The sequence below is a fragment of the Apus apus genome, chromosome 2 (assembly GCF_020740795.1).
Source record: "Apus apus isolate bApuApu2 chromosome 2, bApuApu2.pri.cur, whole genome shotgun sequence".
Classification (NCBI taxonomy): Eukaryota; Metazoa; Chordata; class Aves; order Apodiformes; family Apodidae; genus Apus; species Apus apus.
The window spans coordinates 52,938,241-52,963,916 of record NC_067283.1 but is presented as its reverse complement, the minus strand read 5'-3'; the positions used below and the strand labels follow the sequence as shown (position 1 = coordinate 52,963,916).

General features: G+C 39.2%; 1 protein-coding gene across 4 annotated transcripts in view; it reads right to left on the bottom strand.

Moving 5' to 3' along the window:
• Positions 1 to 4,317: 4,317 nt before the first annotated feature.
• Positions 4,318 to 25,676, bottom strand: part of CDK13 (cyclin dependent kinase 13) — a 48,875-nt gene continuing 27,516 nt past the window's right edge. Inside the window, exons 6-14 of one of the 4 annotated variants that reach the window (XM_051610110.1) lie at positions 25,239 to 25,428; positions 22,737 to 22,793; positions 19,926 to 20,027; positions 19,728 to 19,805; positions 17,462 to 17,578; positions 16,386 to 16,517; positions 13,989 to 14,194; positions 10,537 to 11,094; positions 4,318 to 9,446 (exon numbers count right to left, since the gene is read on the bottom strand). In XM_051610110.1, the coding sequence (XP_051466070.1) occupies positions 8,590 to 9,446; positions 10,537 to 11,094; positions 13,989 to 14,194; positions 16,386 to 16,517; positions 17,462 to 17,578; positions 19,728 to 19,805; positions 19,926 to 20,027; positions 22,737 to 22,793; positions 25,239 to 25,428 (2,297 nt within the window). In that variant the 3' untranslated portion in view covers positions 4,318 to 8,589. The remainder of the gene's footprint in view (positions 9,447 to 10,536; positions 11,095 to 13,988; positions 14,195 to 16,385; positions 16,518 to 17,461; positions 17,579 to 19,727; positions 19,806 to 19,925; positions 20,028 to 22,736; positions 22,794 to 25,238; positions 25,429 to 25,676) is intronic. The other 3 variants (XM_051610112.1, XM_051610111.1, XM_051610113.1) reach the window with 3 other exon arrangements.

The window sequence follows — 25,676 nt, the reverse complement described above, 5'->3', positions numbered from 1 at the left end:
GTTTCCAGTTTGTTTCTAACTCTCATCTACTGGGTTTTCTCACATTGAAACACAAGATCTATTCTCCCTATAAGAAGGGACTTTTAAAAGCAAGTTAGGGCTCAATTTGGCAAGAAAGTGGGGGGAAAAAAAACCATAATAATAATTAAAAAAAAAATCACGAGGGAGATTGTTGCTGGATGAAGTCCCAGACATGGTGCTCTGTCTGTGTAGAGGCTGGAGTGGGTCACAGTGAAAAATTTGTAGGAAAAAATGCTGGTAAATTATTCTGGCCTTCTTCAGGTAAGAGCATGGGGAATCTCTGGCTTCACAAGTGTGGGAGAAAGATGCTTACCTCATATTTTACCTGAAAGATACTCTGAGATTTTCAGTGTTAAGTACAACATACATTCCTCAGCTAGAAATAAAAGCAGATCCCACCAACAAGCACATTGCCCAGCAAAGCTGAGTTCAGCCAGACAGGTGATGATGTTTCCTTCTTCCTACTCCTTGAGGTCTTTATCAGGGCGTGGATCAAAGGAGAGAGCTTGTGTAGAACCCTAGGGCCTGTTGTATATGCTTTCTTCCCTATATCCTGGGACATCAAAGAATTTGAAAAAATAGATAGGGGAAAAAAAAAACCACTTTCTAGAGTAGCAACACTCACTTACCTTGGTGAAATAGAAAGTAATTTGGCTTGGATGAGCAGATGTAGTGCAGGAGGAGATCAGGGCGTTTTGGTTTTTTTGCAGAGAAGTGATCTAGAGAAGCAGCTCAGGAGAGATGTGTGTCAATGAAATCCGCAGCCTGTGAAGGTTTGTCTCCTCCTTAAACAAACAAAAAACCAGACCTTTTTAAGAGGCATTTTCTTGTCACTAGTCTTTGAGGTTGGAAATTGTAACATGAGCTGCTGGAGTTCAGCTTTGAGAGAAGGGATGAGGGAAACATCCTGTCCCAGGCCCTGAAAGTTGCTCTACATATTGCCCACAAGAGAGAGCTGCGAGAGAAGAAAGCAGAGAGGGTGGGCCATGGACTCGAGGAGGTACAACACTCAGTACTTCAGCAGACCTGGGGAAGTCTCATGGTGGTTTCTCACTTCCAAAAGCTCCCTGAAGGATAATATCAGTAAGGAAAAACAGGAAAAAACCTAAACACAACCAGATCCTGGTTTGAAACCACTCCCATAACCCCTCTTTGCAATCGGTGAGGATGGAGAAGAATGAAAGTGAAAACACCCTTGCTGAACACATAAGTAATGATCTCTCCCTTGCTCCTTGTTCAGGGAAAATCCCCTCCAGGATTCAGGCTTCTGGTCAGTTGTCTGTACAGCTCCTTGCTCAGAGCAATGAGGAAAAACAGCACTGGCTTTTATGGCACAGATGCTCAGAGAAGTCCCCACAGCCGGGCAGGTAGCCAGCAGTACTTCCCTACCACTGCACTTGGGCAAAACCAAGATCCTCAGAAAACATGTGAGAGGCAGGAGAAATAGTGGGTTTTTTTCCCCCATCTCCAAACCTGCTAATGTATTTTACACATTTGTAAAACAGGTCTGAAAATAACTTGCTGGAGGAAAGCAAAAAGGCACCTGTCCGTGCTAGATCTGCACATAAAACACTTCCAACTATGTGCTCTAGCAACTATTACCATAGCTTAGCATGTAGGAAGGAGTGTAGCAGGAACACACATCAGTACAAGTCAGATACTAACCACAGAAACCAATTAATCCACCAGAGTTACCTTAAGAGTGGCACAGGGCTGTCAGATCTGCTTGTGAGTACCAGAAGCTCCCAGGATGCTTTCTGTAAAGCTTACGCTCAAGTATTCTCTTCTCTACTCAGTCATGTCTCTTCTACACTGTATTTTTCTAATACTGAAAAAAATCTTCACAGAGCCTCTTTGCAAGAAGCCCTATTAAAAACACATTCATCATGCTATGAGAACATGCTGTGCCAATAGTAAGTCCAAAGTACCCGCAGAGGAATTGTTGAAGCAGAACCGAAGCCGTGCTCTGAGGAGTGCCCTGAGTATTGCCCTCACTAAGGGGCTGCTATACCTGAAGAAAAACATTACTTTAGGCTCAGACTCAAAAGTTCCTTCTGAGTTAAATCACACTGATGGGAGTGTTCTCCATGGGCAATAATAAAAAAAAAAAAAAAAAGCCAAAACCAAGCAGCCATAATGAGCAAGTAGCTTTAAAAGCAAAACACTCCAGCTCCATGGAAGTGAACGCAGCTGACTGGGAAAAGAAACAGTTCCCCTCATTTGTCAAACGAAGGTCTCTCTCCCCTTATTTGTTGTCGCTGCCAAGAGCTCTAACTTGCATTTTCTTCCACACAATGGAGGAGTTTGGTGGCTGTAATCCCCTTCAGCCGGATGGCCTGTCAGGGTTTATGGGCATTCCTTAAAAACAGAAGCAACCTAATCCCAGTTTAGCTAATTTAACAGAAGTTTCTGCAAAACTCATGGCTCTCTCAAAGCTAACAGGCAGTAATTCATGACCAAGACATGAATGGTTTGCTTCCTCTCTTGCCACCAATTTCAGATACCTTCCTTGCTCTGTGTTGATACAGGCTGTTACTGTGTAGTTATTTGCATCTCTCCTCTTTCACTTGATGCAATTTTATTTGCCACTGAGGACACTGATTCACATGCAGAACCCACTGGAATTATTACCAGTATGCTTTTGCACAGCTTGGTGGCCATAATGTACTAGCAGCTGAATGTATGGGCTGCAGCACTGTTCTCAAACTATTACAGGTTCATACCCCAACATAAACCAGAGCCAACTTCAAGCCACATTAATAGTCACATTGATAACTGCAACAGCAGCTTTCATGAGAAAAAGAGCAGACAATAAGAAATTGTTTCATGTATCTGTCTGATCTGCGACGTGCAAGTAAACATCCTACGTAACACAGCCTGTATTGGTCATCAGAAAAAAAGAGAACACTCCAGGCTTTCATTGTAGCTGCAGCCCAAGTATTGTCTCCAAAGTGAGAAGATGCTTTGGTCTTCAGCTACATGATTTGCTAGCCCAATGTCAAAGGACACCTATGTAAGTGGTGCTGGCCTATGTACCTTCCTATTGCCCCTTCACTGCCTGTCTTTGGACTCCATCAATGACAAGTTATCAAAGCAGTGACAGCAGCAGTCCATCCAACCTGGAGTTTAAGAGTACTGAAGATATGACAAGTGGCTTATTTCTCAATAGACACAGAGCATTTATTGAAAGATGCAAACGCTTTTGTTAGATTAGGTGAAACAGTGTGTGTGTGTGTGTGGGAAAGCAGAGAATTCTCCAGCATAGGAAGCACAGTTGCTGAAGCCACACCACTCCATTTACACTCCCTCACCAGCAGCACATGTGTGCAGCCAGACACCAAAAATACCAGGCTCCTGGGGCTCCATTTCCCTTTACTTGTAACACACACAGCACCCTCTGTGAAGAGACAGTGGTGGGGACTATGAACTGCACCTCTGCTTGGACAAGCACCAAGCAAAACCATCCAGTTACACACAGCCCCCCATCCTGAACAGCTCAGGCAACTGGTTCTGGAAACAGCAGCAGGACCTCAGCATCAGAGAGGCCCGGTTCCCCTCAGCACAACCCAGCACACCACCTGCTTTTGCTGCACCTTCAGTGCTCACTGGTACCCTCTGCTGCACCTTGGCTCCAGCAACAAGTACTCCTGCTGGCCGCCCCTGAGGTTTTCCTTTGGAGAAAGTACTAGAGCAGGTTTTGTAACAGTTTGCAGAATTTTAACACTTTGAAAATTGTATTTCTTTGGATAGGAAAACAAAACCTCACTTTAACCCAACATTCTTTTCACAGAACCACAGAATGTTAGGGGTTGGAAGGGACCTCTAAAGATCATCAAGTCTGAACCCCTGCCAGAGCAGGACAAAAAACTAGGGCAGATCACTCAGAAAGGCATCCAGACAGGTCTTGAAAGTCGCCAGGAGAAGGAGACTCCACAACCTCTCTGGGGAGCCTGTTCCAGTGCTCTGTAACCCTCACAGTAAAGAAGTTCTTCCTCATGTTGAGGTGGAACTTCCTGTGCTTGAGTTGGAGTCCATTGCCCCTGGCCCTATCAGAGGGCACAAGTGAAAAGAGCTTGTCCCTGCCTTCTTGATGGCCAGCCCTCACGTATTTACAGACAATAATCGGTCCCCCCCTCAGTCTTCTCTCTAGGTTGAAAAGCCCCAGGTCTCTCAGCCTTTCCTCCTAAGACAGGTGTTCCAGTCCCTTAATCATCCCCGTAGCCTCCGTTGGGCTCTCTCAAGTAGATCCCTGTCCCTCTTGAACTGGGGAGCCAGAGAGGGAAAACAAGGAAAGGCTTCAAGTTTTCATGTATTTTATTTACAGGCCGCACAATACATTTTATATACAAATGGCTTAAAATAACAAAGAGTAAGCAAGCTGAAGCGTAACAGTTTTATCAATTAGGTTGCCTTGAAATAACTCCTGCAATAAAGTAATCTTCACCCTGATAAGCAAAAGTTAGTTCAATTTTAAGTCAACCCAAGGTCATTTCGTTTTTAAATATAGAAGTCCAATCAGTTTTCTGGTGATTCCTTAAATCCATTACACTTCTGCTTATATAGAACATGCCAGAACTATCAAGAAGGGAAACAGCCAAAATTTCCCCCTGTAAAAAACAGTGTAACAGAACAGACGGGAGAAATGTTGAACGTAAAACACTCGCGTGTTTTATTGATGAACAGAAGGACGCAAGAAATACATCTGAGATTTTTTCTCTCTTGGAAACAGATTTCACGGTCTGAGATCTAATTTGCCCACAGACAAGAGGTATCCTATGTTACTTCAGTACTTCAGTTTTTACCACACAATTGTCTATTAAACTCATCCAGCTGTAAACTTCACCACAACTGAAACTGCCTCCTGCACCAAGCACCAAAAGCAGGAGAAGAGCACTCAAAACCCTAAGAACTTACATTACAGCACGTATCACCTCTGCTTCTAAAAAGCACCTTACACTACTGTGGTATGGAGAAAATATAACATAGACCATGTTTTATGGAAGCGTAATAAAATATAGAAGTTTGCCATTTAAAAATTATTTTTCCAAGAAATTATATTAATATTTAAGGATACATGTATTTTTACACCTTTCCCCTAACACTGCTTCTTCTCTTCAAGGTAACAACAATAAGCAATCCATGATAAAAGCCATTTCCTTTTCCTTTGGCTGATTTTAGGGATTCTAATACTCTAAGCATTTTAAGTCATAGTCATAGCCGTCCAGTCGTGCTCACTTTCTTCCTCTTGGTATGGCTAAAGACCACTTAATATAAATAATGAAGTATTTGCTACTTGGTAGTCCATGATTACAGTATTTTGCTATGTTTATTTAAAAATACAAACACACAACACTTACTTTTTGATGTAGTGTCCAGGTCTCTGTAGCACACTTTGGAATTGCAGCACAGAAAACGTAAACCCAAAGGGATGGGGGGGGGAGGGAAGTAACAAAAGCCACAGCTCCACAGAAAAATAATGTTGTTTTCAGAATGTCTACCACTGCATCAAAAACGCAAGAGCCACATGATGTAAAATGCCAAACTCCTCTGGATCAATGTGGCTGAGTGAAATTTGTTCAAAAGGGTAAAAATCTGAATTGCCAATCATCACCTTGTCATGTGATGTAGTTAGAAAGAAATTTGGATAGATGATACTCAGGTCCAATACCAATGAATGTGAACCTACAGTCCTTAGATCTGGCCTGCTCCCTGGCTGCTAACCTGCCCAGACACAACTCCTAGGCAACCCCAGGGGCTGCCCTGCAGAGGGAGGGCAAAGCTCCTTCCCCACAGGCAGCTCATGCACAGCCTTGACCTGCCCAGGAGGAAAGGATGCCAGCAGAAGAGCCAAGATCATCTTCCAAGGTGGAGAGAACTCAAACTCTTCAAAGTTACCATCTAGAGAAATATGTCGACTTTCCCTTCAAATTGTCCCAACACTGTTGTCCCAAGCAAGTAAGTTTTCAAAGTCACAGGCTAGTAATCCTTAAACTGAATTTAGGGAAAAGCCTTTGTGCAGCATGCCATCTGCCACGGCGTGCCAGAGTTTTGTTTCTGATTCACCTGAAAGTCAACTGTCTATTGCACCTTCTTCTCCCTCTCTTCGTAGTCAGGATTACTTGTGCTGGGGTGTTTTGTTCATGACCAAAGACTGAAACCCCTGTTGGCAGACCGATGCAACATCAGATTCCTGCCAGTCCCTAAGGAAGCTACACTGTCCTTTACACACGTACAGGGGACTAACTTCTGAATTAAATGAACTGACTTAAAAATTTGCCTCCAAAAGGGAAGCAGCAGGAGACAGAACATCTTCCTCTCATTTTTGTATCAGAAGTGAAATAATTTAGTCCTCTGAGATCTACCTTCTATTTGAACTTACCTGCTTTTTTAGCAAATTATCACCTGCAGTTACATTTTAAGTGCAGGAGAGTAACACCAGACTGCTCATTTTTAGTGACAACAACTGCATAAGAGCTTGACTCTGAAAAAGAGCAAACTGTGTATCACCATGGGGTTGTTGTTTTTTTTTTTAAGATTAGCAAACAAAAAGCCTGAGCTGACACTGCCCATACCTAAATGAGACTAATAATTTTTGCCTTTTAAAATTCTACTTACAGAAAAATGCTACAAGGGTGTCCTTACTCAAGGAAAACTACCAATGCACTGTCATTCACAGGGGGAAGCTTTTGTTTTTCTTAAGCACAGGTTTTTTCAGGTCGTACTTGTTTCTGACCAGGCATTCGTTTTTAGACTGCAGGATTTATCTCCTATGTGTAGCAAAGGCAACTGCCAGACTCACAGGGACATCATAAGCAACTGAGCTCTCTCTCTCCATTTCTCATTTTTCAGATCCTCAAACACTAGGTAGTTAGCAAAGTGAGTTTCCCTGTGCTCTGCAAGCTGGCAGTCAGCCACACGTGAACCACGATTTTCAACTAAAACATAACAAAACACCAACGACTTTGGCTTCTATTCTGAAAATCCAAGAAGTCACTGACAAGACTACATTTGTAATAGTGTAAGTAGAAATTTTACTTTTCAAAAAGTAATCATTAAACACTCAGTTACATAAGGTACCGATTTGTCAACTGGATAATCAGTTGGAAAATTGTTTCCAATATGGGCTTTAAAACATTCTTTGATGTACATGCAAAATATAACCATTCCTCCCTCTCTGCAGGAGAGAGACCACTTGTTGTCAAAGGAAAAGAAAAAAACATGCTGGAAGTTGTAATTAATGTGAGGAGTGGCTCTTGGTAGGAGTTTCAACTACAGTCATCTTATCAGTTGTTCAGACTGACTCAATTCCAGTATTAAAATGTTCTGTGGAATAGCGGACAGGAAATTGATTAATTGGCACAATCACAAGTTTACAGAGAATTAGAACTAGTGTCAACCATTTTGCTGTTGCTTTAAATACTGGTCATTTTTCCTTTGTTACTTCCTATAATGCATTATTTGTGGTAAAAAGATAACAGTGTCTGCTTTTCACACAAAGTAGTTACTGCTGTTGACATTTCAGAGAAAAGCTATTTCATCACTTGGTAAGGACATATAAAGTATAGTTCATTTGGCAGAGGAACTAAAACACTTACTACAACTCTAAGAGGGAGCTGAGGAAAAACTACACTCTTCATTCTTCTCCTCATTTTCAACATTTCTCATGAAGTTCAATTTGGAAATTATTATTTAATCAAGATAAGACTAAGTCTCTAAATGACAGGCCCACCTGAAGTAAACAGCACAACATTATGACCTATTTGAGTTGCCTATTATTAGCTGAATTTTCACGTTAACTACCTAAGTTTAGGTGTTATTTTTGTATCCATCTATAAAGTAATTCCAAATTTTTGCAGACCTTAAGCTCACATGTTAAGGCACTTACCATTCAAGTAAATTTTTTATATAAACAAGCCTGGGAGATGGAGAGAACATTTTACCAGAACAACCTTTTTTTTTTTTTTCTTGAAAGAAAAAAAAAAAACAAAACATTGACGAAGTATTTATAAAATTTTGCATCAAGAGAAAGGTCGTGTTTTATTATCTGAAATGAGCACAAAGTACACCTTCCACAATAACACTGAAAGCAGTGCAAAGACTGACAGTGACCTTTGACTAAAGGTAGTTCTGTAAAAAGAAAAATACCAAATAAATCAGTGCCCTGCTTTGATTGTTGTAAAATTTTTTTACATAAAAGTTGGTCCAAACTTACAAAAAAAGCACAAATGTGCATAGTTCAGAAGATCTGAAAGAGTGCCATAAAAAGCTGATGTCCTTAAATTTAGCATCCACTTAAAACTGCCAAAATACAAAATAAAATTCAGAACTAGAGTTTGTGAACATGTACAATCAATTCATCTAGTTTTCAGACAGCATGAGTTTTAAGCATTTTTAATTTTTCCTACTGTACGCAAGACCCTTTTCCACATAAAAATAAAGCTGTTGAATTAATATTATTCAAGTCTGTTGAACTGCTGCTTTAAACTGCAGCTGGGGGTTGGGGGAGGGGGGGGTGGGGAAAAGAAGTTTTTCCAGATAAAAATGATGTGCCTGAGGAAAAACAGATACTCAAAATGGTAGTCCTCTGCCTCGCCCTCTCACTGCAGATGTGCTAATGTGTCCCCTGTATCCTTGGGAATAGCCAGGTCCTTGGGCAGGAGAAGTCCAAGTCTGTCCATGCATGTGGCTGATGCCACCGGGATTTTCCTGCAAGTTACTTCCATAGCTATAGTTGTGCATCTTTGCAGGCAAAGGGTGCGTGCTCTCCGGCCCTGCGGAAGCGTCACCGCCACTCCCCAGAACCGGGATGGGGCCGTGGCTGTATTCAAACCTATGATCTTTGTCTCCACTAAATAGCATGGGGCCAGCGTTGAGGTAAATGTCTCCATAACCAGTTACTGAGCTGGGAAAGGATTCTGAAAAGGCCGATGGAGGAGGGGCACCACCAGAGTGAGATGAAGCAGTACTGTAGTTATCCAGAGACTGGATATCCGAGTTGCCAAGGAAGCTCCTCCTTTCTAATGCTCCTGATGATCCGCTTCCTATTCCGTCGCTACTGCCGTAATGGGCAGATGAGAAGGAAGATGATCCAAAGTTATCCTTGTAGTCTGGGCCTGTTACATAGGGCTCTCTAGCCTGGTAATCCACACTCGTTTGTACCGGCTCCTCTGTCGTTGCCTGAGCTTGATGCTGAGCAAGCAGCTGCAGAAGAGCTGCTTTCACTCCTGCGTGAGGATCTGCTCCTGAAGAGTTAGTTATAGGCAAATGCTGGTTCTCTGTCCGATAATCAAGGTCTTCATCGGTGAGAGGAGGGGGCTCCGGGGGCTCTGGGGGTCGCTGGTCTGGAGGCAAGATCCGAGGGCGCTCTTGTTCGGGTGTTCGGTTCAGAAGCCTCATCTCAGACTGCCTAACCAAATCCTCTTGACCTAAGCAGAGGAAAAACAAAAGTCTCGGAATAAAAATATTAAACAACAAGACCAGAAAGGAAAGGACTCTTTCCTGGAACAATACAGAGGTTTGTTACTTCAGTTCTCATTAACTTCTTAGTTAAAAGTTATTGGTAGTTGGACAGATTGTTTTGGAGAAGGCAACAGCTCATCTGCCCCAGGAGAGTGATGCAGGTTTCTCCTTAAAGTACAATTACCAGGCAAGCAGTTAAAGAAAAGCAGAAGTTCCTTAAAAAAACCCCAAAACCCACAAAACTCAAGTGAGACACAAGCACTATAAAATTCAAAGAGGGATCAGAAAAGATCTGCAAATAGGAATAAAAGTCGTGATAAAAGTCTTGAGGGACAAAAGACCACCCTATCAAGGAACAGCAAAACTTAAGGTTTAAAAAAAAAAAAGAACAAAAAAACCACCCTCAAACCACTTGAGAGCATTTCTTTCAACAGCTGCCAACACCACAGAGCAATACATAAGCCACCATATGACAAAACTGAAATAACAATCCAAAAAGATCAACAACAGAGCTCTAAACTTTGAGAAGACTAAGGAAGCCACTAGTATACGCCAATGAAAGCCTTCAACAATGTGTGTCAGTGAGAGTTACAGGTAACCACTAACAGAATATGACACCAAGAAATTGCTCTACTCAGCATTAATAAAATAATAATAAAATATCCTCTCCTCAAAACAGGCTTTACCTGAACAAAGTTAAAATTGACAAATTCCACCTATGACTTTTCTAGAGAAGACTGTCTTCCCCACCACAAACACCACTAAGAAAACCCCAAATCCCCAGAATAATGATCCATGCCACCGTTTCATCAGAAATACTACCAGCACCTGTGTACCTCTTGGAGGGGGGAATCACCCTTTGCTCTGCCTGCATGGCACCTGTTACAGCAAGACACAAACTCCATGATCCAGGTGTAAAACACGACAGAATCAATTTCATCACCTCCCTTCTCCTCACACAGATGGATATAGTCACCACGTTAACTCTTTATCCCCGAACTATTACACTTCCACTGCTCAAGGTATCTGCTGGTTAGCAATAAAGACCTTCAGTACCTGCAGGTGTATATATTGACTTGATCAGATGCGGGTAGCCAGGTGCCGGAGATTCCACGTCGTCCCGGCTGACAGACGCAGGAGTGGTGGGCTCTGGAGGCTGCCTGAGTTGTAACGACATTTCATTTCCTGATCCGTTTTCCTTCTCCTCCAACACAAAATCTTTTTGTTTTGTTTGCTGAGCCTTTATTAACTGAGACAACAGAACAGCAAACGCACTTTGCACAGCTGCCTGGGCAGCATCAGTCTCAACTTTTGGCTGGCTCAGCTGAGCAGGTGGCACAGGAGGCTGCGCGACCGGCTGTTTGAGAGGCTCCTGTTCCGGCGGTGGTGGCGGAGGCGGCGGCGGCTGCTGCTGCTGTTCTGACTGTTTTTCACCTGCTGACAAAATTCCAGCAGGAAGATTTATTTTATTTAGTTGCTGCTGAGTCTCTGGGTTTACCTTAATATTCAACACTTGGGCAAACTGTGCCAAACTAACACTTGTTTTAGACTGTAGCAGGTTTAGCAGGATTGCCACTTCATTCTGGTTTAACTGCTGTCCAGTGCTTGTTTTTGCTAAAGACAAAAAAGGTGTTTTTAAGTATTATTTAGAACTGGCATATTTCAGAAACTCAAAAGCAAGACTAATCTAACATGGCTGACACAACTGGCAACACATGGATTTGGACAACATAGAAATGGAATGCTTTTACATATTAACTGCCTTTGGGGGAGTATCTATAGGAAATGGAATAGTAATATAAATAAAGTGACTAGCAAGCAGTGCGCACACCCACTCGGACGGATGAGAAACATCAAGCTGGAGCTCAATTTTTCACAACACAACTAAGCTGGGGCTTAAGGCCACCTGCTTTAGGCAGCTGTAAGATTTCCAGTCCCTGCAAAATTTCCGATCTTTGACGTATTACATTCCTCTGTTACAAAGCGGTCATCTGCAAAACACATTTCCAGTCATATTCTCGGCTGTTCTCATTCAGTATCTGGATTCTAACACCTGTTCAATAGACTAGGCTCTAGGTGACTCAGAAGTTAGCAGTATAAATGCAAAAGCAAGTGCTGAGTTTGAAGGACGAGATGTGAATCACTGAGTAGCAGGAAAATGCAGATTTGCAATGATATCCAATTTCTTCAATGAAATGGAGTCTGCCACAAACAGAAGATTAGGATGATGCAGGTAAGTCAGAATATCAGGGCAGTTTCCTAGTTTCAAACACCTATTGTGGTAGTTTATTTTGAAAGGAGAGGTGAAGCAGCATGGATTTCAATGTGCCTTATGAGCAGATGACTTAGAGAAGAAAACAGTTAAAAATTAAAAAATTCGTTTGTGTGGCTGTGATGGCGGAGTCCTGAATTTTTTAACTCAGATGAACATTCTGTCCTCTTATATTCCTGCCTTTCTGCTAATTCACCAATATATTAATTCACAGCAGGTTGAAATTCATGCCTGAAAAAATGGTCCCCCACACAAAAAGTATTAAGTATTTGTCTTGCAAGGGTAAAAGCAGCACGCCTGGAAAATGCTGCAGAACCCAAAACACACTACCCTAGTTGTGGATGTGTGCCAGGATCCAAACACTTGCAACCTACTCAGGCAGAATCCAGGCATTTCAATGATTTTATGTATTTATATAAATATAAAAATAAAGCCACCTTTTATTTGGCAATACAGAAGAAAACAATTTATAATGCCTTGTACTACTGGCTCTCACTCAGATGTCATGCTTAACAGTTGATTTTGTAACATCTGAGGATGGTATGCTCAAGATTCAAAACTTCTCTCAGACTCTCCGTAAAAATTCAGCAGAAAAATGCCAAACAGAAAAAACAATCTACCAATTCCCTACTCTTAGGTTATTTGCAAGTCCATTCCAAGTGAAAATTGTGTTCTGGGAAATCTGTCAGTTTCTACCAGGACAGAACTATTGATCTCTCATAGCTTCTGTTAAATTGTAAGAAGCAATAAACAGAGGTCCCATTCACAAATCAGAAGATTAAAAATTGATCCAAGGTGTTTTCAACCTTTTCTTTTGGAGTTCTCAGGAACAGTTTTGTTTAAAGCATGAATTTGCACATGCCTTATTGATGATATATTCTAAGGTGCATTATGGCTTCCAGAAGGGTTTTGCTTAATACACAAAACATCTCTATGCTAAACTGTCTAAGCTTCACTGAAAATTCAATAGTCTTCTCCCTAGATATATTTTTCTATGTACATATAGGTAAACAGCAATATAGGTCTGAATTATTCCTTCTCTATTTGTTTAGTTTATTTTTCCTAATAAACATAGTAGTCTCTTATCAGGCTGTTATCCAAGCACAAAGAAAATACCTATTATCCTTTGGATTCTTTAAACTTCTACACAATTCTCATTTGCAGGGTAAAAAATGTAAAGGGCTACAGAAAGTCATGCTTGAAAATGCTGCCAGAACTTTAGCCTAAACATAAGGAGTGACAGAAGCTCACAGCTGGCTTACAGTGACAAACAGGATGAACAGGAGCAAGAAGCTATAAATTGCAATAAAATATGATCAAAAGAACTATTTTCCATATATCTTTGCACCAACTATGTGGAACTCTGCTCTATTGTTAAATGAGGAATTGAGTTGATACTGTCAGTATTACAGAATTTTCAGGTCCTGTGAAGGCACTTACTATTTGTTTTTGTTCAGCTAAAATGCTGTACCAGTGCCATACGATTTACAGTCACTTTGCACAATCAAAAATGGTCTAAATTCAACTTATCGGGTACCCATTTCATACTGTTACTCTGTACATTTCTACATATTATGAGGGAACTATATCACTGAACTGCTGAGTATCTCAAATGGTGTCCATATGGGAAACCATCACTTTACTCCTTATATTACATTCATAAAATGGTCTCCAAGTAGGGTATTTTGGTATGTGAAGTTTATGAATTAATGGCTGTGCAACCTAAAAAGGTAGCTACTTCTTGTTATACCAGGTTTTGGAGGGGGGTTTCCGGTTTGTTTTTTACAATTTACTTCAGCCCCAGCAATACAGAAAGCTGAAGACTAACCTTCACAGGGAATCTGTTTGATTTGAAATTATGGTTGTTCCAAAATCTGCCTTCTGATCAATTTATCAATACTAATAAAGCTCCTCCAATCTATGAAGGTTGTGAGAAACTTGGGAGCAGCAACTGTCTTGTGGGATTACGGAAGAATTACAGATGAGCAAGAAATAAAATCCCTTCAAAATACAGATTAAGGTAGTTGCTCTGAACAGACTGAAAAACAAGTATAACTTTAAAGGAACACCTAGTTTCCAGAAGCAAAGGTGAATCTTTGGAAAAGAAGATTTAACTTACAATACTGTTCCTCCCTCAAGAATCCAGGAGGTGTCAGTACTCTGAAAATAACATCTAAAATTTCTAGAGGCGCAATCCAAGTAGAAGGTAATTATAAGAACTGAAAATATTACTGACCAAGTGCTACACTAGAGTTGCCCTGAGTTTTGAGTTGGGAAGAAGTTTGCATGCCTTGTGGGGTGTTGGTTCTGCTCTCATCCATGCCTAGAGACAGATCCTTCCTGGGGACTTTAGCAGCTGTTGAGTCATCAGTCATGCCCATCTGCTTCTGTCTTCTGCGTTTCTTACTCCACAGCTCATGGCAATCCTGCCACAAAGGAAGGCTGCAAAGAATTATGAGAGATAATCAGTTTTATCTCAGAAATACTTTTTTCATGCTTTTTTTGGACCATGTTGGTAAATCCAACGCTCATATTATACATAATGTAACTTTTGAATGATGAATCTACTGGGACGTGGAAATACATCAGAAAACACCCAAAGCCAACAAAATCTCACATCAGCTTTTTCTGGCTGAAATTTCTTTGTTGATTGCCTATTTCAGAAGCACAGGTTCCTCTGGCAGAAAAGGGGAGCATGCACCTTAAAATGAAAACCAATGTTACTTTCTTGCATTCAGGCTTGTGAAAAGCCTAATTATTTGTGTAATGCAAGATCTGAAAATCAATGCGGCACACTCACTGTGAAACAGAACTTGCAGAATAACAGATAATAGAGTTACCCACATGAAAAGGGTTTTTTTCCGGGTCTGGGTGACCAATTCCTTTTGCTTGCTTATAAAAGTACTACTGTCTCATGAGTTCAAATATTTCTCCACAGTAATAGACAAATCTAGTATTTATAGTTGTACAGCACAGACAACCAAGAAAAGCAGGAGGGAAGTGGCAGGAATAAATACCACTTGACACTAGCAAAGTTAAGATACCAGTAAGAGCAAGGGATATCCCAGTCCTTTATGAGAAATAAAAGCAGAGGCAAGTGTCTCCCAAGGAAGTCATCTGCCACCAGTTCTGTCCTTCCATTATTGCTCCCTGCAGGCATCACAAATCTGATTTCCTGAGGAACATAGAGACCCATCCCACAGATAAAGGAAACACTGAGACAGGCAGCAAAAATAATGCCTACTGTATATTCCTATTGCTTATTAATAACTGTATGAGCAGTTCCCTCCCCAGGAACATGGAAAAATTAGATGACAGATGACCAGAATCAGAAAGGCAATTATGATAACTGCTTCCTTTATTTTCTCCCTCTTGCCAAGTATTTAGTCAAAAACAACTGGAAGCCAGCAAGAACTCATTGTGAGAAGTACCCTACAGTCCCTGCAATACGCAGTCTCACTTTCTTTAAATGAACAGCTGATTCTTCTCAAAGCAGAACTTTTGTCTTTCAAGATAACAGTCACTTTCCTGTGCAGGCTCTGTCAAAGTGTGGTTCCCCTTATATTTTTAAAAGGACACCAGTGACTGGTTTGTGTTGAATTTTCATATATTAGCTTCTAGAATGGATGAACTACAAAGCCCCCTAAAATCTCCAAATTTCTTCCTGTTAACTTACTTTAAAATGCATATAAGCAACATGCTGTACAAGTGGTTCTGAGATTTTTGTGAATAGACTAAGATTGGTGATTACTGATATTCAGACAGTGATACACATTCAGGCAATGAAACCTCTTAGCCTCACGTAAGCAGAAGCATTAGTAACAACTGTGTGTAACAGGTAAGTCTTTTTTTTTAAATAAAATTCTCAGATAAAAGTAAAACATTGTTTCCAGTTGCTAATTAATTAAAAGTTAGTACAGGCTGCCTTGAAGGTACAATTTAATCAATATTAAATGTTCTGTGTTCTGACAGCTGTCTTTAAGGAAGAATGGAACCTGCAGATTCTCTAATGCCTTTTCATTTTTCTAATCAGGGCCTGTTCCAATATTATTTATACTGATTAAAATGACAATTAAGTTACTGCACATGGAAATACATTTCCTCTCAGCAAAACTGACAGGAAAAACCCTGCACAAAGTGTTTCACTTCTCCTACCAGTACTAGCACTGAAAACAATTTAAGAGTATTTCACTTCAACTCTCGGGTACCTTTGCAGAATTCTATACCCAGTGCCATTCTACCATCAAAGAAGGCAATTCAGATTCACGGAGGACCTCAAAACCCTTGGAAAAAGTAGACACTGATAAACAGAGATAAAACAAAAATGATGGATTTTCAACATTAGAAAAATTCATATTGGAGTATTTTTTTAAAGGTACTAATTCTGTAATTAGTTCTAGGAATAACAAATGAAACAGTTCTCAGATCCTCACAACTGCTACAATCATGGTGTATGAGTCACGCAGCTGCAGGACCATTTTTGGGAAGAATCACCATTCATTCACTGCATATATCAACATTTTTGTTCTGCCACCATCTACTTCAACCGAAAGACAACAAGCTTAATGAAACCCATGTGTGTTCACATTTGGTAGAGGTTAAGTAAGGACCATTACCAAAGGCAATTACTTACTCAGGAGGAGGCATTTTAGATGGTTCCACATCTCGCAGGAACTCGCACTGAAGAGCTTGCTCAGCTGTGCAGCGCTTGCTGGGATCCAGAGCAAGCATGTAATCAAATAAATCTAATGCAGCTGGTGGGATGCTACAAGAGCAAAATGGAGAAAAGCATCATATTTTTATTTTGAATCACTTCTGTGCAAAATTCTAATACACACATCCCTTCCAAAATAACGGACTATGAAGTCCTCAAATAACTTACATCCTAAGAAAAGCCACTCACACGTTGAGCTCAGTAGTAAAAAGACAGAAATAAACTTCACCTTTTATTACCTGTGCAAGCATATAACCCAAGCTTTCTTTGCTTTGAGTGGTTTAATTGCTTGAAAGACTGATCTTACCAAACCCTTCCTCCCCACCCTCCTTTTAAGCTAAGACTATATTATTCCTTTAAACTTTGGAACTTAGTGCCTGGGGAGTTACAGTTTTGATTGGTCCACAAGCAATAATTCTATGGCTTTAAAGATATAAGTCTTATTAGTATGAAGGGGATGATACCTTTCTCATTAAACCCACAGTAACTGAAGGAGAGAAACAAACCCTTTAAAATAAGCTTGCAGCTGTTCTTCATAGCTTTCACATTGTATTTGCACAAAAGTAGTCCAATGGTGGTACTTTAGAATACATGGCTCAGGTAACTCCTGTGTTGAATGAATGTATGACCCAAAAGACTGTAATGTTAACCAGAGTATGTATTTAGCTGTAGCCACTTGTCCTTATTACAAACAATTAAGTATTCTCAGCTGGTTTTGGACAGGGACAACAAGCAAGTGTACCAATCATGGAAAACAAGTGTTTCCTTAGGTGAAAGTTGACAGGTGGCTGAAATTCTAGGGCCACCTTCCCTCCTCTTGAAAATTCTACTAAATATGGGTCAATACAAACTCTGTGGGTATCGTGGGAAGGGTAAGAACCTAAAGTCATTTTTTCTTAATGCTTCATCTATGTTAATTCTCCAAAATACAGTGAAGTTCATAAAGTCTCCAAGAAAACATAATGCTATTGACTAAACTAATTCTTCATCCTTACAAAGCAAACTCTTCTCTCAGTTTTCGACGATACTGCTTCTTTGGTTTCATTGTGTTGAAATAAGCTAATTTTATAACATCAGGCCACACTGCTGGACAAGGACTCCCACAAATTCGGCTGTACCAAAAAGAAGAAAAAAAAAGGGCATGAGATCCAAAACCACAAGTGAGCAAAGCAGCCATTTTATTTTTTGTACGTACAGTACATGCAAAAATAATTTTTTTTAATGCTTAGGTTCTTTTAGCTAAAATTTCTCTACTGTCCAATTCCCAGCACCATTAAATTATGAAATGTCTATGAAAGGTAATCATCCTGCAGAGACTAAAATTACTTGAATAAGACCACTGATTTTGCCTCACCCCACCCCAGGAATCCTCCACTCAAATGTTTTGAAAAACTTCAGCAACTATGTCAGAACAGTACTTCAGGTGTTGACTTGGAGAACTTAAGAGCCTGGATTCAGAGTGCTAATTAACTTTCATGTCCTTAGCTTCTAATGCCAGTTGAGAAAGATATAGCAAATGGCTGAAAAAGCACTTTTCACTGAGAATTTAGTTGACACGGAAGACAAAATGGGGAAAAAAAAAAAAATCTCAGTAAGGCCAAAAGACAGAAGCAAGATCCAACCACTAGAAAACCTGCATATTTGTTTACTTCAGTTTTGAATTTTATGTCTCAAGCCTCATCTACCTCTACAAATGAAGTTGCCCATAAGTCTTATTCCTCCCTCTCCATCCCAACCCATTTGTCCAGCCAAGAATGGCCAAGCACAGGTTGACCAACACCTCAATTCTGAGGTGAGAACTACTAAAATGGCATTTTACTGTACATGCAAGGTTTCAAACTCCAATGCATGCAGTCATAAAAGGACATTCTGCAAATATATTTCCCTAGTTCACCCCTCCCATTTATTAGATTGTAATGGTTAATGGAAGAGACCTAATGACCTATTAGCTATGTCCCAAATGCTATGCAAATAAATCTAACTTCATTCTGGTTGGTGGTGCGTAACTTTCAGGAGGGAAAATACAATAAATCTATCTTTTCTTATCAGAATTTACTTTAGCTCTACCTTTGAATATTAAAGTTAGAAAGGATAAATGTAAAATTGTTGACTGTAACATGATGGTGGGAGAGTTGTTGATAAAAATCAATATAATACATTTAAACAGCCAACAATGCACAGCAACAGTGAGGAGGAAAAATGAACTACGAACAGGAGCTTCCAGAAGGAAACGGCAATATTTTAATGCTGTACCAGAGGTGTAACACAAAGATAAAAAACTTCAGGACTGCACCGTGACATGCTTCAATGCCACCTAGTGCTCAAAAGCAAAAATTGTGCAAGTCACAAGTTTAGTTCTTGCACTCAGAATGATCACTGATAAGCTTCACACCTCCTAAAAACTTCGTTTTTCCACATCAGCTAATAACACATCAGACAGAAATATGCTACTGTTTAATAACTTTTGAAAACCATCCCAATATGTAACTTTGCAATCTTTTTTATTAATTTCATTTTTAAAAGAAAGTTGGCCATTTACTGCTCAGGTTCTATCTATAGAACTCATTCTCTCTTCCCCTACTTTCTAGGAAGAGGACCTCTCCTCACTTATGAGGTCAATTACGATATCAGAATCCAGAGAAATTTTTGCTTGCTGAAAAAAGAGAAAAAAAAAAAAAAAAGATGATGTGCTAATTCCACTGAGTTATACCTATCATTCTTTGATTTCCTGAGATAAAGAAAGAAACTGAATTTTTACCTCCATAAAGCATCTGGCAGTTTTAAAAGGAACAGAAATATTCCCACAAAAATAATAAAGCCCAGGTGTGCACGTGGAAGGCTTGAAACAAGAACTCAAGGCCAGTAGCGTGCCAAGTACCTACTCCTAAAACCAACTCGTCCTTATTGTCTGTGTTTTCATTGGATTTGCTGCAAGGAAGTTGTAAGATGATCTTAAAAAATAACAGGCATTTTGACTACTCTCCCTTTAGAGCTTCAGTAATAGGCAATCCCAGCTGCTCTACAAAAAACTCTTACTATTCAACTGCACATTACTAGGACCACAGAATACTCACAAAATACCCCTTTCCATGTCTGAGCAAAAGTCACTTGCTTTACATACCCACTTCTCACTCAAGGTGATAGCTGAGCACTTGTAAATGTTTGCAGTATATTATCTCTGATTTTAACACTAACAAAAGAAACTTGACAGTTTATAAAGCACCTGTGCTTATACAAGCACAAGTAGTGCTTGCAAGTTACCTTATAAGTTCCAGTTGAGCAAGTTCTTGATTTGCTTGAAATATTGGCTTTTTTGTAAAAAGTTCACCCAGGATGCAGCTGTAAAACAGTTTTTGCACAATTCCATCATTATGGCTTTCAAAATAGATTGATAGAAACATTTAAGATTTATTTTTGACCTGTCTTTATGCTTGCTACACTTCAGTACCAAACTCTTACCCACAGCTCCAGACATCGATAGCAGGTGTGTATCTTTCTTCTCCAAGCAGAAGTTCAGGAGGCCGATACCATAAGGTAATAACTTTGTTGGTATATGGTCGGCTGTTGGGAGGAGGAAAAAGAGAGGACTATCATTTTACTACGATCTCATTTCTGAAAAAGTGATACTTTGAGGACATCATTTCTGTGGTGCTGTTAAAGAAGAGCACGATCTTCCGTTCCCTTTCCTAATTTTAGTCCTGCAAAGACACAACTGCATAAAAGCAAATGCAACCATTCGACCAAGGCTATCAAAAGACAGATTTAAGATAAACATAATAATCACATAGCCATCCCAATGCTATGTGAATCCTGTATCTCAATCATTACTCAGATAGCAATACTGTATATTTATTACATTGCTAGTAATTTCAGGACAAGGACCCGCTTGGATAAAACCAGTAATTTCTGGGCAGCTATTGATTGTTAAAAGACAGAATATAGGACTTCTAGAAGCATTTTGAAAAGCAGAAAAAAAAAGCCACTTCCCACTCTGCAAGCAGAAGCAAAAGAGACAAAGCCTTTTTCTTGAACCACACCCTTCTCCTATTTTGATTCCAAACCTGTAATGCTTCCAGTATCTTCCTGTGTTTCACAACACCTTTATTTCTCTACTAATTAGAAGCAGCACTAATTAGAAGTTTTGGTCACTGGAAATAATCCTTTCCACCCTCACACTAGGGCAAGGCTTTCCACTGTCCTGAACACTTGTTTTTTTGTGGACAGGCTGAGATACAGCATCAAAAGTTCAGAATGAAAGGCAGAAAACAGATGCTAGGCTTTGGATTTGTTTCAACCAGGGTATCTTAAAAGTGATCCCAAAATTCTTTCAGTTTTAATGATTCCCTCTTACCAACAACAGAGAACTCTAAATAGAAAGCAGAGTAACATTAAGTGTGGAGTTTGAACAACTGTAGCTTGAAGTCTAACAAGCTCTTGTACATATTCAGTGATGCAGGTATCACTTTTGCAAATCACCCAAGCCTCAATTAATTTTTAAAATGTTATTTAACTGTAGTTTTAAAATCGTTTTTTGAAACAATCCCATCATTTATCATATTTACCTCTGAAGCAAGCATTACTCTATAAAATGTTTACATGGTATAGACTTCCTTTACAGATACACCACTCATATATACTAGTATATGGTGCTTTTTATTTGAACAGATGTTTTCTTACACAATCTGTCACATCTCCTGCTCCAAACATATTAAATCCAACAGATAACATTTAAAGGCACACAACTACAACAACTGATGAGAATTTAAATTATTTTTTTATTTCCTCCCCATTGTGCTCCTACTAAGTTCTGTACCCTTTTATATATAAATCCAAACAACAGTAAAATAAACACAAAATACATTAACTTAAAGCAGCAGCTGCTATACACTGGTTGGTATACATTAATTATATCTGCTACTGCAGGTCAGAAGCTACTCAAAAGGAAAATGAATGACAAAAGTATTGTCAAAAATCTACTAAGGAGATTCTAATTATCCTCTTAAGTTCCACTGGCAATTCTATTAGCTCGTGTAATTACATTTTAATCTTGGTTTCATTTATGTGTAATGGCACAATAATGTTGATGTTTGATGTATGGTAAAATCTGTTATTTGCACTATGAAGACACTGAACTTTCACTGGGTCAATTCTTAATGAACAGTTAGTTTTACAATCAAAATTTAAATTCATTTAAACACAGATTTTGAAAAATATCCATGATAAAGCAGAGAGAAAAAAAAATTAGGTCAGCTTGGTAGACATGAAAATAAGAAGGTAGGGTGGCATAAATCCCTTTTATTATAGGTACATCCAAGCCACAAATGAATTATTCTGCAGCTGTTTAAGATTATCTTACCCTGTTATTATACTCAACAGCTTTCATAACAGTACATAAGCATACATTGCTGAACTAACAGCTCAAAACACAGTGAAACTAATGTCATCAAGTTCAACAAGCAGCTCAGAGCTCTGTGAGAAAACAAACTCAAAAAGCTAACATTATGGATATTATTTCCCAGATTAGGCAGGAAGAAACCAAAGTAAGCTCAGGTAGCTAACATTGTCTGTATCCAACCACCCGATGTACATACTACTGTAATGAAAATTCAGCCTGAATTTTGAAAATCCAGTCCCACATGACAAATGCATGACATTACAATATAAACATTCAAGTTCTTAATCATAAAAACTGTGCACCTGTTTTCTGGAGTATAAGCATAATGAAGCCAAGAACAACAGAAGCACAACTCGCAAGAAGTTTCAGAATTACTTTTATTTAAACTTTTATCTCTGTTTCCAGTAGATTCAACAGCACTGACTGCCTAAGGAATACAATGAACCTCTTCAAATATAAGTTTAAATCTTACACGAGCAATGCTTTTTGAAAAGAAACTATTTCCCTAAATAAACTTTCCCTAGGTATACCAACAGAAATAATATACTTTAGGTTTACCAGACCAGAAACTAATAGTAAAAACCTAATATTGATGCAATCTACTTCAGATCTGCAGTTCTTCACTTCCAGTCAATCTATGGCTGCCCTCTAGAGTTATTTATCCGCAACACATGGAAAAGCAATAAACTTTCACAGAGTTTTATGGTTTTATGCAGTGTAAGACAACATGCACTTCTTTCCATTTCCTAAGCAATTACTTATATTACAGTAACATCTCTGTTAAACAAAACAGTCTTCTGGCCCTCATAATACTTCAGACTTATGCAAAAAGATTAAACTTCTGAATGCTTTTCTAGAGTATAATTATATCTTACCTTTCTTCAGAGTTGTACAGCCGAGCAAGCCCAAAATCTGCAAGCTTTATCTGCCCTCTGGTGGAAAAAGCAAATAATTATTTACTGGTTAAACCTGTTAAGATTTCCTCCCCAAAAATCAGGTGAAGTTTTTGAGATTTTGAGACAGCTGCAAATGATCTTCACTGAACTACAATAATGAAGAGGCAAAGCCTTACAATCTGTGCTTCTCTTCAGTAAACAAATACTCTTAACTTACTGAATAGTAAAGACAAGCAAAATCAGGTGTGCTCATCAAATGGCATTTACATGACAGGATGTCAGTAAAAATTTAGGTATATTCTGTGAAGTATTCAAATTAGTAACTTTGCAGGAAAAGACTGAGGGAGGAAACTGCTACTTTCTCATGCCTTACTGCTAGCATAAGTATTTGTACAACAACCACCCACCAGCAGTCATACTTCCTCTTAGGAAGCTGTCAAAGTCCTGTTCTGCTCTTGTGAAGTTTAAATACAGCCTTTAAATCAGGGTGACTGACCAGATAAGGGCTTCTATTTTTGCCAGCAGCCAGCTTGCTGACTGACACAATCCCTAACCCTTTCTTCAAGTTTTCCCATATATGAGGGAAAAATAGAGGATACAGAGCACCTGCCTGGCAGTTTCCACAGCTAAAAGGCACTGCTCAACAACCAGAAGCCCCCACCATCTCTAAAGTCTGGATGATTTAAAATAGAAAGCTGTCTGGAAGCTTCTCTAGCACATGAAATGAATGTTGGAATGTTACACAAGGTTTTTGTCTTTCTGTACTTACCAGCTTTTAAAAATCCTGCCACATACAAATGTCACTTTCAAATTTTGTTTCATCAAACAAGAGCAATACTTGCTGACGTGTGTAAGAATGACCATTTTATGATAATAAAATATACAGGTTACAGTTTCAATTTAATTTTTCCCTTCAGATGTGTGCTTGGAATTGCTGTAACACTTGGAGAACTCCCATTAACAGTCAATGTTCCCCTCAAATTTACATGCTTATTCCTCAGAGACAGCATTTGTGGAAGATCAATTAATTTTTTAGCAAAGGCATTTAAGCTGTATATCTAAAAGATATATAATTCATGTGTTTGGCTTCAAGCTGTAAATGGTAATGGAATTTTAGAGATATCAGCTAAAAATTATTCAGGTCAACTACCAACTTTTACCAGTGGAGTTGTCTAAGGACGCTCAAAAAATATCCTAAGGGAGAAAACTGCACCCTGCGTTGGAGAAAGCTCCACCTCTACCATAATCCACCCTTCTCCACTGTAAAGTTACACCTCAGAGTGCCTGAAGCTGCACAGAGTCAGCACCACCACTGGAGATGGGCAGACAAGCAAGACTAGGTGTGCGGGCATAGTGAGTGATGCATGTGTACACCTTTTTAAGAGTCGGTATCCTAAACCAGCAAAATTGTGGTGGGATCCAGAGCTGAAAATAGTCTAATATTAGTTCACTATAAGAAAAATAAGAAGGTAAAAAGAGGAAAATTTAAATTGGAGATCACTGGGTCAAAACTAGGTCCCTACCGGAAGAGACTCCTGCTTCATTTTGCCCACTATTTCGTCTCTCCACAGCTGCAGTAGATTTTTAGAGAGGACATGTGATCCTGCTCACTTTGGGGGTCATCCTCCTTTTATTTAAACACCGATCATAATCATTAAGGGTGCTAAAACAGTTATTCCTGTCTTTTCCCTTTAGCAGGTGTTAATGATCCTGTCCATGAAAGAATGGGTCTTGTCCTTTTGAATCTCCAGAAACTAAACAGAAAACCCCTTGTGACAACAAATCACATAACCTTGACTACCTGCTCTGTAAAGATACTTTTTTTTTCTTTGTATTATAAACCTCACTCTGACAGCTTGCTCCCTGGTTTTAGCACTTCTAGATTCAATGAACAGTTCCATACTGAAGTCATTTGCTGTCTTCACAGGCTTTTTATTTACTGCTAATGTGAGCTGAGCAAAAGCATGTTTACTAACACAACTTGTAATTACAAGTGGTTGAAGTAAGGAACAAATCCTTCTCCCAGTTTGATTATGGCTACAACTGTAAGCCAAAGCATGCCTTATCAAATAGTCTTTTCAAGCATTATGCTGACTGATGAAGATAAGGACCTCAGAATTGTCACAGAGAACCAGCCCAGCTACACTTCATCTTGAAATAAGATGGCAAAAAGAATACACATCACTTATGTCCTAAAGTTATGTTTTAATATATTTTAACTCAGATAATTTCCCCCCATACTCTGACCTAAAAGATTGAAGTTTTAATCCTGCTGTTTTAACACAAATATTTTTTTCCAACAATTGCAGGATCCAGTGTTACACAGCAGCATTACCACATCACTATTTTACAACTGATTTTAAAGAAACTAGGCAAGATAAAAAGTCTCACTAATGACTTAAAGCAAGTAAACTGTGAAGATTAAAATATTTAAAGATGTTGTTAACATACAATTTGAAACATTTTATGTAATAGCCATACCTATTATTTAGTAGAATATTTGAACATTTGATATCTCTGTGCAAAAAGTTCTTCTTATGGCAATAGGCCAACCCCTCCATCAGCTGTCTCATAAAAGATTTAATATGATTTTCATTAAAATGAACCAAACCAGATTCCAGCAGTCCCATCAAGTCATGGTCCATATATTCAAATACCAGGTAAAATGCACCTAGAAACAGAAAGGGTGGGAGAAACAGACAGAAAAATTAACAGCAGTTCAAAGCATTGCTGCTCCCTACACTTTTGAAAGTTGAAAGTATTTTTCCCACAACTGTTTACATTTTCTGCAATGCTTACAGCTGTAACTCATGTCCAGTAACAATAAAATATAGTGCAGTAAAATGTTTTCATAAAATTGCTTTTTCCAAGTAAACAATTATACTAGTCAAATGTTTGTGAAAACAAAAATAAGGCTAA